Source organism: Scardinius erythrophthalmus (assembly GCF_964197995.2).
Source record: "Scardinius erythrophthalmus genome assembly, chromosome: 4".
In the NCBI taxonomy this organism is placed as follows: Eukaryota; Metazoa; Chordata; class Actinopteri; order Cypriniformes; family Leuciscidae; genus Scardinius; species Scardinius erythrophthalmus.
The window spans coordinates 12,395,434-12,414,365 of NC_138224.1; the positions used below are offsets into that span (position 1 = coordinate 12,395,434).

Below are 18,932 nucleotides of genomic sequence, written 5' to 3' on the forward strand. Positions count from 1 at the left end.
GACAGACAAACAGCTACTTTAAACAAACAAACAAACAAAACAAAACTTACAAACAGAAGAAACTCAAACCGTATTTTATGTGTTTACACTTTGAGCACGTGCCTTTGAGTTCAACACATTTCATCTTTTTACCCCATCATCAGTTGAGAGCTGATCTGGTTCATTTTCTAAAACTGGTAGATCCATGTTGCTCTGCTGGTCGAGACCGTGACAAAATCTTTGAATTTTTGGAAAATATATGAAATGGATATTTCAGCCTCACCTACAACTGGCCGCCGCCTCGATCATGTGGTTTCAAACTGAAGTGCAGTTCTCCATCCGCTCCTCTAGGCGGCGTCAGCGAGTTTCAGGTTCAGTCTGACAGCTTCTGATGCTTGACAACATGACGCTTGTTACGTGGCCACAACACGTGCACACCGTTTAAACTATATAAACTGCAGATGACAGTATTTTAATGTCACTCAACGACACATATTTCAGCCCATAAACAAACAAATCCGACAAACGCCGCGATAAAGTTCAGGAAGCAAAGATGTCACGCGAGCGACTCAACTGTAATGTAAGTAAACTCTACAGATACAGTGCTTTTCTCTTGCATTATCTTCTTATTAAGACTTTAAGTCATTATTCTGTGCTCTTAAGTCATTATTTAAGTTTTAATTAGTTATGTGTTGTTACTTTCTTCCGATATTTCATAGCATGACTCATGTCAGTTTATTAGATTCATATTTTGATGATTGAATGTTGCATTTATTGTGACTAAAATGAACGAACATGAACTAAAACGCACTAAACGTTCATTTAGTTGTGGTCTTTAACGTTAAGTCTTGTTATTTGACAGTTATGAAGGCTATGAAGGTTTATCACAGACTTTGTTTACATTCTGCTCTTGTTGAACTCACTGTCAGACTTTTAGAGTAACGAATGAATCAGTTGTTTTGCATTGCCTTTACAATCTTTGAATGAATCAGTTGTTTTGCATTGCCTTTACAATCTTTGAATGAATCAGTTGTTTTGCATTGCCTTTACAATCTTTGAATGAATCAGTTGTTTTGCATTGCCTTTACAGTCTTTGAATGAATCAGTTGTTTTGCATTGCCTTTACAATCTTTGAATGAATCAGTTGTTTTGCATTGCCTTTACAATCTTTGAATGAATCAGTTGTTTTGCATTGCCTTTACAATCTTTGAATGAATCGCCCTCTGATATTCATATTATGAAGTAAGAATCTTGTTTTCTTCTGTTGTTGCAGTCTTACCTTAGGTAATAATCTATAATTTAGCTATTAAATAACTACCTATGACCCGTTAACACTTAGATTTGTGATCTTATTTTTCTTTATTAATTGTTTATGGTGAATTAAACCTAATCGTGACATTAAAAGTTAACATAACTAGTTCTGATGGGGTCTTTCACCTAAAGTGTTGTTGTTGTTGTTGTTTGACAATTAAGTATGTATGAAACGAGCATATTTGTCACATCTTCTACTGTTTATCACAGACTTTGTTTACAACCTGTTCTCTTGCTGAACTCACTATCAGACCTTTAGATAAACAAATGAATCAGTAGTTCTTGTGTTACATGTATAAGCTTTGAATGAATCGTCCTCTGATGTATGTGTAATGAAGTAGAATAATGAGGAATCGTGGGTTTTGTCTCTGTTGTTGTTAGTTGTCGTACTGTATATAATAATCCAGTTTGTTAATAGAAATAGTTGGTGTGTGTAGTGTATGTCTGCGGCTTCATGGTTTTGTAGTGCTGCAGTGCTTTTCTTCTAATGAAAACTGTCATATATACAGTCCAGAACCCGCTAAAACCATTAGTCTTTTAGCATTACTCGTGTTTAAAGTCTCCTCTTAATTTTAATTGCGTTAAAAGATTATTGTTGATACAGCATTACTGAAGAGGTATAATATAATCAGTAATATATATATATTACATTGTACTGCTTTAGGCTTTCAATTTATTCCATTTCCATCTATTAACTAGTCTTTAGTCAAAAGCCCTAATCAGACGGTAATAGTTTCTCATGGGATCGTAAGGTATTTTCAACATTTACAGGGGTTAGTCTGTGATTTTATTGCCGTCCGAATATCTAATGTGTGTGTTTTTCTCCCACCACCCGTGTAAAAATCGGCTTCACTATCAATAAATGGTTTTATCACTGAGGTGTCATGCACGTTTTTTTTTTTTTTACAGACATCCACATGAGTAAAAATTACCGTCCGATTATAGTGTAACTTTCACATTCTCATTTGAGTTGTAGAATATGGAGTAATGTCTTTTTTTATTTTATGTCTTTCCTCACAGAAGGACTGTGTTTGGTCGTCATCAGAAGCAGAGCTCTGGGACGTGTGGACAGACGTTGGCTGTAATGATGGACTTCTGCTGATGGACAGGTAATGTATATGTGTGTGTTACTGTGCTAAACATGTAGGTTCCCATCATTTTGTTTTTGAAGGGCCTCCCCCTTTGAAAAGCAAATGATGGGAACCTAAGTGGGTGGGGAAGGGACGAGGGGGTGAAATTTTTATATAATTTTTTTTTTTCTCTCGTTCTGTCCAAAAAGTATAACCCCTGCTGGTGACTGTGACGGAAGCTCCGGGGGGAGACCGCTCTGGTATCCCCCTCCTTTGGGCGCGCCACTCACACACACACCACATTCACTCATATCGCAGAGATCTGGCTGGGATCGAACCAGCAACCTCTGAAACCATGAGGCAGCGCTCTTACCTGTGAGCCACAGATCTCTTGCTGAGACATGTGCTGGAACTTGTATTTCACTTTTCTCCTGAGAGTTTCAATAAAGCAGTTAAAGTGAGATATGAACCCGTGTCTTCATCACAGCCTTGTCCTCAGAGAGTGTGTGTTTATCCACTCGCCCATCATGGATTTTGTGCCAATGACTGCTTCTCAGGACAACTTGTCTAATGAGAACTATTGAAAGTCAGCAATAGTGGGATTTGAACTCAGGATGCTGTGATTGAAACACAACTCTTTATCTCCTGAGCCACTGAGACAGCTGATGCGGTGAGTGATCTGAACACGTTTGATCCAGAGCTTTGTGTTAAATGATGAATAACGTTAAGAAACATAGGATTTGAACCAGGACTTTCTGGTTGGTAAGGGAGACAACTATCCGCTGAGCCACAGAGATTGTGATGCAGTGATGTTGTTTTAGGTTTAAAGTTTATCTTAGCGTATGTTTAAGCTGGGTAAAAGATGATCATCATTGATTGATAATTCATTGACTACTCAGTCCAGAAATAAACACACAATAAATCTTGTGAAGTATTTCTTTAGATTTATTATTCAGTTATGAGAAAACCAGATCTATTCTTATAGAAATGTTTTTTTATTTCTATAGGAGTCATGTGTGAATTACTATTTGACACTGAAATATGAAAACACTGAACACTATATGACACTGAAACTGATATATTCGCTAAATATACGCTGTAATAAATGTATTGTTATATTTTAAGTTATTCTTTGTATTAACTGTATCAGTATCTGTGTATGAGTTTTGTTGTGTCCTATTGTCTTTTTAAATAAATAAATATGCAAAAAAAGTCCATTTAAAATGATTTTCGCCCTCCTGTGGAGATTTGTGTGAGTTACACCGCCGCAAATCGAGTCTAATGAACTTAAATGGCATTTTTCTTCTGTCCTCTCTACTCTTCTATTAAAATACACATATATAAACAGTTCTTCATCCGCTCCACTAGCGGCAGAAGCGGGTTTCTCCTTCAGTCTGACGCTTCGGCTGCTTGACAACATGACGCTTGATGACAATCACAACAACACGTGCAGATCCTGCAGAAGAGATGATGACAGCTCTTAACGTTACTTTAACAGCACATATTCCAGCTCAACTGCAGATAAAGTCGACACACAGACGGATAAAATGAGGGAACCGAGTATGTCACAAGACTCACCTGTAAGTACCTTTAGCATGAAGTCAGTTTCTCTTGTCAATTGACTTTCACGCACTATATTGCAAGTCAGTCGCTAGTTGTAGCGTTACCTTTTTAATCTTTGAATGAATCGCCCTCTGATATTCACACTATACAGTGGAATAAGAAGGACTCAGGTGATATCGCAGTCGTCTCTGGATGTATGTGAGAGTCAGCAGGAGTTGTGTCTTGTGTGAAGCTCTGATGTTCTCCTGCTGCTTCATGCTCTTCTTCTTCTACTTCCTGTTATGACTGGGATATGAGAGTAAAACACTGCCTTTAAAATGACATCTTAATTAAAATGTCATAATATTACTACAAGCATGAAACAAGAAAGTAAAGAGCAGTGACTAACGTTACACACTTTGCAATTGGTTTTCTTTATATTAATATTGTTCTGATGTTTTGTAAGTCTGGATCTTTGAATGGGGAGTTAGTTTTTCGTTTATGTGTTCAGGGTTTTCATTATTTTATGGCTTGTAAGACAGTCATTGAATTAATAGCATCATGAGATTACTTTGTTTACAACCTGCACTCTTGTCAGAACTTTAGATAAACAAATGAATCGGTAGTTCTTGTTACATGTATGTAGTAGAATAATGAGGAATCGTGGTTTTAGTCTCTGTTGTTGTTAGTTGTCTTATTGTATGTAATAATCTAGTGGATTGATGCTTGTTAATAGCATCAGTTGGTGTGTGTGTAGTGTGTGTCAGGGATCAATCCATGTGCAGGGAACATGTCTTTTAGGATTACTGTGGTTTGAAGGAAGGTTTCATCTCAAAGTTATAACTCCACTTGGGCAGTTCTTTACAGTTAAAATGTTTAAGCATCAAGCGTGAGCTCTCACACTGAAGGGTGGAAAGTAGGCTTTTTTCCCTATTATATTCAGTGTTCGTATCCTTTTGTAGCCTGTAAAACTGTCATTCAAATAATAGCATCATTTAAACTGAGAACAAATCATTTTCATGTACTTTGCAACAAATTTTCACACAGCTTTAAGATTTTTTTATTTTATTTATTTATTTAGACTAACTTAATTTGAATGTTTTAGATATACTATATGTAGTTGGCTAATGTTTGTGTTTATGTTTCCTCTACAGAATGCAGGATGTGTTTGGAGCGTCCAGTCATCAGAAGCAGAGCTGTGGGACGTGTGGACAGACATTCACTGTAATGATGGACTTCTGCTGATGGACAGGTAAGACTTCTAACGTGTGAATGTTGTTGTTTGGCTCTAAAACATGTAGGTTTCCATTATTTTCTTTTTGGAGGGTCATCCCTTTACAAAGCAAATGATGGGAACCTAAATAGGTGGGGAAAGGACAGCGGGCCAAAATTTTTAGACAGCTAAATTTTTTTTTCGTTGTATCAATAAGCATAACCCCTGCTGGACATTGTGACGGGGTTCGGGGGGGGACCCGAAACATCCCCGCCCCTTCACACATACACCATTCACTCATATCGCGGAGATCTGGCTGGGATCAAACCAGCAACCTCTGAAACCGTGAGGCAGCGCTCTTACCTGTGAGCCACAGATCTCTTGCTGAGACATGTGCTGGAACTTGTATTTCACCTGGATGAGGCCTGTGATTCTACAATAAATCAGGCTGAGGTGGGGATCAAACCCATGCCTCCAGCGCAACCTTGTCCACAACTAACGTGTGTTTAGCCACTTGCACCACTGTGACTTTCACATTGAGAGTTGGTGTTTTGGCCAGTTTCTTTGATATAATCACAACAATTCAACATAAGCAAGAATGGGATTTGAACTCTGGTCTCCTTGATTAAAGCCCAACGCTTTATCAACTGAGCCACTGAGTCTGTTGAGTTGAAGGGTGTTTTGGATGGGTTTTTATTGATAGCTTTGTTTTATTTGAAAAAACAGACCAGAAAAGAAAGCAGGTCTGGGGTTTGAACTCATGCCTCCAGCATAACCTATCAGCCGAGAACGTGTGTTTAGCCACTTGCACCACTGTGGCGTTCACGCTTATTAGTGGTGTCTAGGGCCTTTTCCTTGATACAACAATTATCAATAACAGTTTAATTTAAATTGTGGGGACAGCAAACTGAGGTGGGATTTGAATCTTAACTTCAGTGCACCATTACCATCACAGAACGTGTGTTCAGTCACTTGCACCACTGTGGCTTTCATATTGAGTGTTGTTTCGCCACTAGCACACCTTGGGTTTCACATAGGCTGGAGGTATTTCAGGCATTTTGTATGATTTAATAACAACAAAACATTACAAGCTTTAATGGGGTTTGGATTCCAGTTTCCTATATGGAAGCACATCTCTTTTAGCCTGGCAAGCCAGACCTACATCAAGATGTTAGGTCTGGAAACTCACCATAGTCACGGCTCAATCCGAGGGGCGGGATAAACGGCTGTCTTTCAAATTCCCTCTGCACGCAATAGGACAGCGCTTCAACCAACCAGAGTGTTTTCCCAACAGCGGAGCTTAGTTGATAGATTCAACTTTTGCCATATCTGGCTGGCAAAACGACGAACACATCTTCCTTTTTTTAAGAATGACTTAAGTGCCGTTCTTTGCTCTTTTCTCAAAGAAAAACTTAACTCCAAGTCCTCCAGAGTCGCGGCCAGAGCCGATTCGAAAGACCGTTGTTCTCCATCAGCAGCCGCCATTCTTTGTTTTCAAGTGGCAGCAGCCAGGTAACCGTCGCAACTCTGTCGTGTATGTTAAGCCCGCCCCCGCCTACTCTATACACAACGTGATTGGCCTGACCCAATCTGGGTTTTTGCAGCTCGAAAGTCAACGGAGAGTTGCTAGACTACCCTGGCTGCGAAATACATTTTGCTGCCGCTAGGGTGCGTCTAGATTTCTAGGCTACATCTCTTTATCACTCCCACTGATGTCTGCATCTTTGTTTTTGCTTTTTAAAGACATAGATCACTACATTTCTTAGACGTTTACATTTTTAGCATAATTTGAAATCATTTCAATGTTTCGACTGTATTTGAGCAACTTTTCATTTTTTATTTATAGAACAGCAGAGCAGAGATGGGAAAGTAAGAGAGTGTGAACAAGACATGTCGGGACTCTAACACCGGTGAGTCTACAGCTCTTATATGTAACACTGCTTCATGCAGCTTTAAAACATTTACCAATCGTTTGTTTGAATCACTGGTTCAGAGCACATGTCAAACTGGCATTTGATTACTGCAAAACAATGCTTCGCCACTTCATACTGTTTCGAAACATATGTTTCACCACTAGGTGGCGTTAACCTGGTAAACTCATAAACCAGCAGCTAATATAGTTTTAACTGATCTCAGGTCACTTTTATAGTTTAGGTTCAGTTTTAATGACAAACGTGTGTAGAAAAATGGAGTGTGAAAGTTATTGTATCTTACTGGCCCGATTAACCAAAGCCTTACACATTAATAAAACACTTCACACTTCTTATTTAATGGGATTTAATGATTTGTACATTTATTTAATAACAATGGAAACATCTGCAATCGGTTTGTTAAAGGTGTCAATACATGTTTGCACTGCATTCTTATTACATCTTCACCATTTTGACCAGCAGGTGTCGTCAACTTTATTTAAAACGAAGAATTATACCCACTTTCCCACTCACTACCTTTTATGTGTTCTCGAACAGACAGAAAGAGACATTCTCCTACGCTCCGGGTTAGAAGAGGTCATGGACAATCACCCGACACACTCTAAACTGTGAGCGGTAAGAACGTCTTGTTTTCCCACGTGCTGTTTATGCAAATAAACCTCAGTTTAGGTGACTTAAGTTCAAACAGACATCATCAGAAGGTGACATGCTAAATATAGGGCCTGTCCCAATACCAACACTTGAGTCTGATGTATTTACAGGATGTATTTCCTGTATTTGGCCCAAGTGTTAAGTGTTCGTGAAGATCGTGTGTGTGGAATTTTGAATTATTCAATGGGGCACACTTACATCATAGTGGTGTAAAATTAAGTAAAGTTTTTACAGAGCTTTAATAACATTTGCAATACTTAGCACTTTTTAAAATAAACCTTTAAATGTCTGTTCAGTCGTCAAACCTGTATTTCTTTATCCTGCTCCAGCACAGCGTAATTTTGTCTCTTTTATTTAATACATCTGATCTGATTCAAATCATCAACACGTTTTCAGAGCTGCATGAACTAAAACTGCTATTAAATAAGAGAGACAAGCAGAATGTGCAGCGCTGTGGTTCCCAGGACTGGAGTTGAGCTCTACAAACAGTCATCACTGTAGATCTATTCCAGCAGAAGTCATCTAATAAGAAAAAAAAAAATCAGGAGGTTATTTACCAGATGTTGCATTCTTTTGAAAGTGCATGATCCCATAAATGCTGTATTTAATCAGTAAAAACAAATTGTAGGACAAATAATTTATCATTCATGACCTGTTTGCAGATTACTTCTCCATGGCCAAACATTTCCGCAATAATCTGCATTGACCGATATTATACTTCACTTAACTGTGTTTAAATGCTGTCTAAAATCAGCTCTGGCTCATAGAGACACATTCTCTGCCTGCAATGGCTAAATGAATCATGTTTTGAACAAATCAGTTGAATGAATGATTCTTGAGTCACTCGCTTGTTTCGTTACTGAATGAATGTCACTTTATCGCCAACTACTGGCGTCTCGATGTAACCTGCAGAAAGAGTCGGTGTAAAATCTCCAGCAATAATCTGACAGTCTGTCTGGAACTCAGAAACAAAAGTCCCAATGCTGTTGGACTGAATATCAACTTCAGAACTAACTGATGTATTACTATAATTTATCTGCTGTGTGTAAATGTATATATGTCTGTAGATTTCTACCCTTAGGGGGGCAATTTAGGTTCATTCCCAATTAAATTCAGTCTCTACTACAAGACGTGAAAGCGACATAGAGCTTTTACCATGTGCAGGTGTTTAAAACCCATGTCCTCCTGCATCTGCTGTTTTCATATATTATTGCAGACACACTTATTGTCCACAAGGGGAGCAGCGGACACACACTATTCTGATCTGATCTCAGCCTGTGTGTTTAATCAGTAAATAGACACTATTAGACACAACATTGTAGTCGTAATATTAGCAATTGCATTGGTTTATAGATTTAGACAGTCATTTTGATAAGTAATGATTTGTCTTGATCTGTCTGTGTTTCAAATTCCCAATCGTGCTTTATTATAAAAACTGCTTAAACCTACTTGAACTGACACAACAACACGAGGGCATTGTTTAACTGTGAACAAACATGATGCATATCATTATAAATAACTATAGACAGACAAACAGCTACTTTAAACAAACAAACAAAAAACTTACAAACAGAAGAAACTCAAACCGTATTTTATATGTTTACACTTTGAGCACGTGCCTTTGAGTTCAACACATTTCATCTTTTTACCCCATCATCAGTTGAGAGCTGATCTGGTTCATTTTATAAAACTGGTAGATCCGTGTTGCTCTGCTGGTCGAGACCGTGACAAAATCTTAGATTTTGCGGAAAATATTCGAAATTGATATTTCAGCCTCACCTACAACTGGCCGCCGCCTCGATCATGTGGTTTCAAACTGAAGTGCAGTTCTCCATCCGCTCCTCTAGGCGGCGTCAGCGAGTTTCAGGTTCAGTCTGACAGCTTCTGATGCTTGACAACATGACGCTTGTTACAGTGGCCACAACACGTGCACACCGTTTAAACTACATAAACTGCAGATAACAGTGTTTTAATGTCACTCAACGACACATATTTCAGCCCATAAACAAACAAATCCGACAAACGCCGCGATAAAGTTCAGGAAGCAAAGATGTCACGCGAGCGACTCAACTGTAATGTAAGGAAACTCTACAGATAAAGTGCTTTTCTCTTGCATTATCTTCTTAACTTACTAAGACTTTAAGTCATTATTCTGTGCTCTTAAGTTATTATTTAAGTTTTTAATTAGTTATGTGTTGTTACTTTCTTCTGATATTTCATAGCATGGCTCATGTCAGTTTATTTCATTAAGTTCATATTTTGATGATTGAAAGTTGCATTTATTGTGACTAAAATGAACGAACATGAACTAAAACGCACTAAACGTTCATTTTGTTGTGGTCTTTAACGTAAAGTCTTGTTATTTGACAGTTATGAAGGCTATGAAGGTTTATCACAGACTTTGTTTACATTCTGCTCTTGTTGAACTCACTGTCAGACTTTTAGAGTAACGAATGAATCAGTTGTTTTGCATTGCCTTTACAATCTTTGAATGAATCAGTTGTTTTGCATTGCCTTTACAATCTTTGAATGAATCGCACTCTGATATTCATATTATGAAGTAAGAATCTTGTTTTCTTCTGTCGTTGCAGTCTTACCTTAGGTAATAATCTATAATTTAGCTATTTAATAACTAACTGTGACCCGTTAACACTTAGATTTGTGATCTTATTTTTCTTTATTAATTGTTTATGGTGAATTAAACTTAATCATGACCTTAAAAGTTCCAAATAATGTAAAAATCACAGTAACATTGAACTTTTTTGGTCAGCACTCACAACTGAAGGAGGGTGTTTGTTTCTATTTCTTATGTTCCTGTAGTTCTGGCCTGTAAGACAGTGACTTATTAAAAGAACAGGAGATTGAACCAAAATATTATTATTGATTCAGCATTCATACTATGTATTATATTTTTTTACTCTGTACAGCTTTAGGAATTTAATTTATGTAACCGATTACATTTAACTATTGTTTAGACATTAAATTGTGATGTAGTTCTTCAGTATGTAGTAATGTTTGTGTTTATGTTTCCTCTACAGAATGCAGGATGTGTTTGGAGCGTCCAGTCATCAGAAGCAGAGCTGTGGGACGTGTGGACAGACATTCACTGTAATGATGGACTTCTGCTGATGGACAGGTAAGACTTCTAACGTGTGAATGTTGTTGTTTGGCTGTAAACATGTAGGTTTCCATTATTTTCTTTTTGGAGGGTCATCCCTTTACAAAGCAAATGATGGGAACCTAAAATGGTGGGGAAGGGACAGCGGGCCAAAATTTTTAGACAGCTAATTTTTTTTTCATTTTATCAAGAAGTATAAGCCCTTCTGGACATTGTGACGGGGTTCGGGGGGGGACCCGAAACATCCCCGCCCCTTCACACATACACCATTCACTCATATCGCGGAGATCTGGCTGGGATCAAACCAGCAACCTCTGAAACCGTGAGGCAGCGCTCTTACCTGTGAGCCACAGATCTCTTGCTGAGACATGTGCTGGAACTTGTATTTCACCTGGATGAGGCCTGTGATTCTACAATAAATCAGGCTGAGGTGGGGATCGAACCCATGCCTCCAGCGCAACCTTGTCCACAACTAACGTGTGTTTAGCCACTTGCACCACTGTGGCTTTCACGCTGAGAGTTGGTGTTTTGGCCACTTTATTTGATATAACAACTATCGAGAACAGTTTAATTTAAATTGTTGAGGCAGCAAACTGAGGTGGGACTTGAACCTTAACTTCAGCGCACCATTACCATCACAGAACGTGTGTTTAGCCACTTGCACCACTGTGGCATTCACGCTGAGAGTTGGTGTTTTGGCCACTTTATTTGATATAACAACTATCGAGAACAGTTTAATTTAAATTGTTGAGACAGCAAACTGAGGTGGGACTTGAACCTTAACTTCAGCACACCATTACCATCACAGAACGTGTGTTTAGCCACTTGCACCACTGTGGCTTTCACGCTGAGAGTTGGTGTTTTGGCCACTTTGTTTGATATAATCACAACAATTCAACATAAGCAAGAATGGGATTTGAACTCTGGTCTCCTTGATTAAACCCCAACGCTTTATCAACTGAGCCACTGAGTCTGTTGAGTTGAAGGGTGTTTTGGATGGGTTTTTATTGATAGCTTTGTTTTATTTGAAGGAAAAAGTCAGCAGGTCCGGGGTTTGAACTCATGCCTCCAGCATAACCTATCAGCAGAGAACGAGTGTTTAGCCACTTGCACCACTGTGGCTTTCACGCCTATTAGTGGTGTCTAAGACCTTTTCGTTGATATAACAACTATCAATAACAGTTTAATTTAAATTGTGGAGAAAGCAAACTGAGGTGGGACTTGAACCTTAACTTCAGCGCAGCTTTACCATCACAGAACGTGTGTTTAGTCACTTGCACCACTGTGGCTTTCACACTGAGAGTTTGTGTTTGGCAACTTTGTTTGATATAATCACAACAATTCAACATAAGCAAAGAATGGGATTTGAACTCTGGTCTCCTTGATTAAAGCCCAACGCTTTATCAACTGAGCCACTGAGTCTGTTGAGTGGAAGGTCTGGGGATTGAACCCATGCCTCCTGAACAACCTTGTCCACAACTAACGTGTGTTTAACCACTTGCACCACTGTGGCTTTCACACTGCGAGTTGGTGTTTTGGCCACTTTGTTTAATATAAGAACTATCGGTAACAATTTCACTTAAATTGCGGGACCAGCAAACTGAGATGGGATTTGAACCTTAACTTCAGTGCACCATTACCATCACAGAACGTGTGTTTAGCCAGAATTGTGGCTTTCACATTGAGACTTGATTTTTGGCCTTGATTATTAATATAATAATGGCAACAATTTGAAAAACGAATGAACTAAGTAATAGTGGGATTTGAACTCTTGTCTCCTTGATTAAAGCCAAACGCTTTATCATCTGCGCCACTGAGTCCGTTAAATTTAAGGGTGTTTGTGCAGTTTGTGATTTGAACCAAGACTCTCATGTTTGAAGGCAAATGATTATCCTCTGCGCCACAAAAGCTATGATGAGGCATGGTTTGTTTTTGGGTCATATGTGAATTATTTTTGTCAAAAAAGGCAAATGATTACTCCATCTGTGGGATTTGACCAGGTCTCTGTTGTAGTTTTGTTCTTCTAAGACTTTTGTTTAAACAACAGATCAAGGCTGGCATGTAAAACTACAAGCTTTTGTCTCACTCCACTGAGCTTGAAGAGGTTATTTTTGTTACATGGAAACATTAGGAAATGTGTGGGGGGGGGGTAATGTTTCTAATAAACTAGTTTTCAAGCATGGTCAGTTTTAAGAACTTAAATGAATAATTCCTAGCACAATAACTGTGTGTGTGTGTGTGTGTGTGTGTGTGTGTGTGTGTGTGTGTGTGTGTGTGTGTGTGTGTGTGTGTGTGTGTGTGTGTGTATGGTGCTTTTTTGTATTTATTGACAGAATTGAAGCTAAAACAATTCATTATCCACTGCTGGAGGGTCCTGCCGACTTCATCAATGCTCATCTCAACTTGAGCCTCATATCAGGACGAGAGAGACGCCCAGTGCTCTGTATTTGTCATGACAAGTGGAACATTGTTCCAGAGTTATGTTATCGCACAAAGTGAAAAGTATTATTCTAATCATTTAAAAAAATCATAGTCATACCACAGTCAACTAAAATAAGTATCTAAATAATTAATATGAATGACCATTAACACAACTTTGAGATGTATGATTTTTTATTTTGTTTTTTATAGTATGACAGAGAAAAGGTCATGAAAATCATTACTGCGTACACCATGTAAAAAAAAAAAAAAAACTTGTAACTATTAAACTGACAATGGAAAAAAAATGTAGTGATTTATGCACCATCACAATGCAACTCTTTTAAAAATGACACATTTTATAGTTGTATAGCAACTTTATTTTCTTATGAACATTTTGTTGTGAAATACATCTGCTATTTTGTGTGACATGAAAAAAACAACAACTTGCATTTGGAAAATAATGCTTTGCTAAATGTGCATTTCACAGGCTCTACAGGCAGGTGACAGGTCAAACTCATGCAAGTGGGCGGAGCCACTGAATCTGCAGCTGTGACAGGTCAGTACTTTTCCCAGGATTCAATAACATGAAACTCTTTAGGATAATAATTGCTTCAAACCATAAAACTAGTATCCAACCTTCCGATTCTATTGAGTACTAATATAAATGGGCCACAGATTTATTTAAAATATTCAGTAAAAATGTGCTCCTGGGGTACAAAATGCAGTTTTTTCAGTAAATGTCCAGATTAATGCAGCTTGGGCACACAATGTGGTTTGGGCAGCAGGACTGCAAGGGTGCCCGCTTGGGTTGGTTTGAGGAGGAAGGGGAGGTTGAAGGCAGGGCCAAAGGTCTGTTGACAGCACTTCGGCTGCCGAGGTGGTCCAGGGATCTTCTCAACACCCTATACCCCGCCAGCTCCCGCTGATACTGTGCGTCCAGTGCATGCAGGGTCCGCTCTAGCTGCATGCTCTGACGCCGCTGTGCATTAGTCAGGTTTACATGGGGGAAAAAAACATGCATTATGTATATAACTAACTCTTATTTGTAATACTTCAAGCTTTTAACATACAACACAAATTACTTTTCAGAAATCTAAAACCGTATGCTAATGGTTAATGAATGCAGTAACATTTGATTTATACTGATACCTTGTGTTCATTTTTACTTTGTTTTTGTTTTTTTCTGACAGAGCTGAAACTGGACATCCCACGCTCGTCTGAAAGAGATGGAGATATGCAGGATCCAGTCACAAATCCTGAAAAGTTAAAAAAAAATATATCATGTTTACTTATAAATAAAGCAGTGTTGCACTATATTCAGGGTTTGAAAAAAAAAAAAAATCCAGACATTGGATACATTTATATATGAAATATAGTGATTTGCTAAGGTTAATCATACATGCACCATGAATATATCAGACACTAAATGATATATAAAATCTGGAAAATGAACAAGAAAATGATAAATATATTCACTTTCCTTGAAATTGAATTAAGACTTGTATTTACTTACCCATGAATGTTGCAGCAAGCATTTAGTTTTCAATAGCTTCCAAAATACACACAAAAAGCGCCCTTTTTCATCTTTAGATAGTTTGTTTGATACTTAAGCGATGAGATTGACTGTTTGGTAACCTATCCTACATAAAGTTACAAAGCATCTCTTCTTAAAAGGTCATGAAAATCATTACTGTGTACACCATGTAAAAAACAACAACTTGTAACTATTGAACTGACAATGGAAAAAAAAAAATTAATTTATGCAACATACAACAAAGAACATGAAACAAAGCATCTGGAGGGGCCAAGTAAGAAATGAGTGAGCAGAACTAGTGAGAGAAAGGCAACTCCTCATAAAATTTCCAAAAGCGCTTTTACAGAAATGATTTCATAAAAGTCAGATAACACTTTGTAAGCCAAAAACGCTAGTATATGGGTGAATACAGTGTCAAGATCGGTGTTAAATGTGACAGCTTGTAAAAGCAATATAGATTTCATGCACTTCTTTAATATATCAGTTTTCATATTCACAACAAATACATTAAGTTCTTTTTCCTTTTATATAATACAGTCTTAAATATTTTTACACAGAAAAATATTTAGTATGTATACTGTATGTTACTGCACTTATTTACCTTGATGCACTGTAAGCACTGCACAGCAGTCAAAGGCTTTCCAACTTTTTGACATTGATTACATTCCAATACTATTCAGAAATTGTATATATAGATATAAACTAAAATAACTATTTATATAAGTATATAAAATATATAACACATACCCAATTTTCAATGTCAACTGACATGCCATGACAGTAAAATCTGGCACAGATGGCAGCTCGTGTTTTACCAATCCCTGTGTGCCCACCAATGGGAGAGGAATGGAATTCATCAAAGAGCATCCTGGCTTCCTCTTTGGTTTTGAGCACTCTTTTACTTCCATAAAAAAGCTTTCCATTACATTAAAAAGAAAAAGGACTAAAAGGCTTAGACTAAAAGGACACTTGGCATTGTTGAAAATTAGACTAAAAGGACACTTGGCATTGTTGAAAATTAAAGATCAAGATGGCAACAAATGAATGATAAAATAAAAAGAAATTTAAAGTTAAAATAACTACCCTTTAGGTTGAATTTAAGTGCATATCTTCGAATGTTCTGCCTTTTGGACCCCTGATGCGTACGATCCCACTGACAGAAGATTATACAGTGCTTCCCACTTATCTTCCATAGCTGTCAAAAAATGCAAGAAATAAGTACAGACAGATACTTTATATATACTTTATACTATATATATAGTGCTGTAAATCAATGGGGGGGGGGGGGGGGGGCTAGATTAATCAAATTTTTTATGTGATTGATCATAATTACAAACATTAAAGTTCAAATTAATATATTTTATAATGTAATAATTTCACAATTGATCTCCAAATGAATGCAGAAACAACAGAGTATATTTTAAATATATATATATTTATGAATGAAAACTGCTGTCACTTTAAGACCTGCTGCTGCTGACAGAGACGCGGATCTCACACGCCTCACACTCTACATTCATTTGATACTTTATTTAATTCATTTACAGTTTTTCTCAGTCGCTTTGGTGCATTTCTCACATCACTATTTACATTTGCACAACAGTTAGTTCAACCTCCACAACATTTAGTCATTTGTGCACATCATAGTAGCAGTGTCTCATTCCTTCCAACAAATTGCAAATGCTTTTGGACATGCATCTATTGCTTTCATACAACTCTCTGCTGTTTTATAACATTATCATTTGCTTATGTCATGTCAGTCAAAATTAACTATACTTGTGAATGCTGAATAGTCATTCCATATAAAACTAATAGTCCTCATTTCATTGCTTGAGTCATTACATACAAAAATGTCGAACTAGTTGTCAAAATCTGTCAAGCAAATTTTACACATTTTTTAAAATCTTTTTTTTTTTTTTTCTGAAAATGTCTCCTAAATTGAACAATTTCTCTCAGGTGAATCTCAGCTTTCACTGATGAGGAACGTCTGGATGTGTATGAATGATTACAGTACTATGTATGTTGTATGTTCAGTTCCAATATACTGCAATATTGTGTACAGTTGTGCACAGCTCTACCCAAAGGGAGTTTATGTTTGTTGTAAATAAGGGTGTATTTTTTTCTGTTGCACAATGCTGTGAACAAATTAGAATTGCAAAGAGCATATGCAGTAAAAATGTGAAACATACATATTCAGTGTCTTGTACTCAGTTACCTCACTAAATACAGTAATGTGTAACTTTACTGTATTTTTTCAAATGGCTGTGCAAATAGTATACAGTGCTGTCTTGAGCATTTTCAGGTAGTGTCACCAAGATCTGACTTTTATCATTGGAAAACATTTACAGAGTAAACTGTCATAATGAAAACATGACTAAGCCATTTGACTATCTTGTTCATAAACAATGGTGTCAGGACTTTTCATCTTGATGACACTGACACTTTCATTGACATAAATACTTGCTTTTGAGGAATGAGCTATCCATTTTGAGCAAGTGACACGCTTTTGCAGGTTATCAACTAGGTTTTGCAGTTTGTACTAATTGTTCTGAGAACTGCATTAACTGTTGTGCAAATGTAAATAGTGATGTGAGAAATGCACCAAAGCGACCGAGAAAAACTGTAAATACAGTAATGTGTAACTTTACTGTATTTTTCAAATGGCTGTGCAAATAGTATATAGTGCTGTCTTGAGCATTTTCAGGTAGTGTCACCAAGATCTGACTTTTTTGCATTGGAAAACATTTACAGAGTAAACTGTCATAATGAAAACATGATCTTGTTCATAATCAATGGTGTCAGGACTTTTCATCTTGATGACACTGACACTTTCATTGACATGAATACTTGCTTTTGAGGAATGAGCTATCCATTTTGAGCAAGTGACACGCTTTTGCAGGTTATCAACTAGGTTTTGCAGTTTGTACTAATTGTTTTGAGAACTGCATTAACTGTTGTATAAATGTAAATAGTGATGTGAGAAATGCACCAAAGCGACTGAGAAAAACTGTAAGACTGATCTTATGGGGATACTCGACAAAATGGACATTTTGGCATAATTGTGTGTGTTTAAATTTTACACCAATTATCAAATCATATGCCCCGGCCACAGCCTAACTTTTTCATGATAAATGCTAAGATGATCACTGCTGCTAGCTGGCTTCGTATGAATGTGACCGTAAACAGTTCTCATTACTGTATTATCTTGGTATAATAAAAATTAAAATAAATAGTCAAAAACTTGCCTTAGATGAATAAGTTCTCACGCAAGTAGTAAAAACTTACGGGCGTGTTGTTCAGCGTGACAAAAATGATGTGCGCATGCGCAGTAAGCCTTAGTAGGACAATTGACGGGTAGGATGGACTGTCAAGACAACTATCCAGGCGCTCCTCTTCCTTTGATTCCTCAAAATTCTTTCCGTCTCTTTAATCCTGCTGGTGTCATCAATTATTAATGCAGATATACTTCATGTCCACAAGGAGGGGCTGTATATGACAGTTATACTGCTTGAATCTGGAAATACCAACACAACAACGACTCGAAATCATTGTTTAATTGTGAACAAAATGACAAATATCACGCCAAATCAAAATATTCAAATTTCTTCTTTACTCATAAACAAACCATTCAAGAAGTCTAGTAATATATTTTGTTGCTTTATTTGTGTTTGTATTTCGGCCATGTAACTTTCAGTTCAACACATCAGACGTTTTATCTGTCTTACCCTTTAGTTGAGAGTCAATTAACTAGTAGATTACAACTTTATCCGCTGGTCCAGTTCCTGACAAAATCATAGATTTACTTTAAAATATGTAAAATCAAACATTTATGTCCTCTCGCCAAAGACGGCCAGTTTGAGTTTGGCGTTTTCATCTAGTGATACTGTTGATGCACTTATTGGCCACAGGAGGGAGCTGGTGATCAGCTGTCTTATTTAACGTAATAGGATTTTTTGAGTATGAATTTTTTAAAGTAAGCGCTGCTGGACGCATAAGAACTTAGTCAATAACCCAACCTGAAGTAATTTTTTAGCCTGTTGGTGCTAATTACATGATTCGTCTGGTAGAAACTGTGCAGTTTGTCATCCGCTCCTCTAGGCGGTGTAAGCTCATTTCACGTTCAGCATGACACTTATAGATTCTTGTCAACAACAACACGACA

At 37.4% G+C, this 18,932-nt stretch overlaps 1 protein-coding gene and 1 long non-coding RNA gene across 3 annotated transcripts; one reads left to right on the forward strand and one right to left on the reverse strand.

The window, feature by feature from the left end:
* The first annotated feature begins 354 nt into the window (after window positions 1–354).
* On the forward strand, window positions 355–15,300 carry LOC308689134 (uncharacterized protein). Of its 2 annotated transcripts, XR_014029957.1 has the most exons (9): window positions 355–559; window positions 2,311–2,399; window positions 2,570–3,030; window positions 3,709–3,940; window positions 5,057–5,154; window positions 6,962–7,025; window positions 7,584–7,661; window positions 10,736–10,833; window positions 13,149–13,492. XR_014029957.1 is itself a non-coding variant. In XM_081362700.1 (5 exons), the coding sequence occupies exons 1-4, from the start codon at window positions 9,748–9,750 to the stop codon at window positions 13,773–13,775; spliced, it is 321 nt and encodes a 106-aa protein (XP_081218826.1). In that variant the 5' UTR covers window positions 9,569–9,747; the 3' UTR covers window positions 13,776–13,792; window positions 14,427–15,300. The 2 variants fall into 2 exon arrangements, 1 of the variants encoding a protein (XP_081218826.1); XM_081362700.1 differs by lacking the exons at window positions 355–559; window positions 2,311–2,399; window positions 2,570–3,030; ... (2 more) ...; window positions 6,962–7,025; window positions 7,584–7,661 and adding exons at window positions 9,569–9,774; window positions 13,724–13,792; window positions 14,427–15,300 and having other exon boundaries at window positions 13,149–13,292.
* Window positions 13,443–18,676, reverse strand: LOC308689136. The gene is made up of 5 exons (XR_014029958.1): window positions 18,496–18,676; window positions 18,056–18,284; window positions 15,854–15,965; window positions 14,386–14,492; window positions 13,443–14,215 (listed from the first exon to the last, which is right to left on the reverse strand). It is a non-coding gene; the product is annotated as an uncharacterized lncRNA (long non-coding RNA).
* Between the last annotated feature and the right edge of the window lie 256 nt (window positions 18,677–18,932).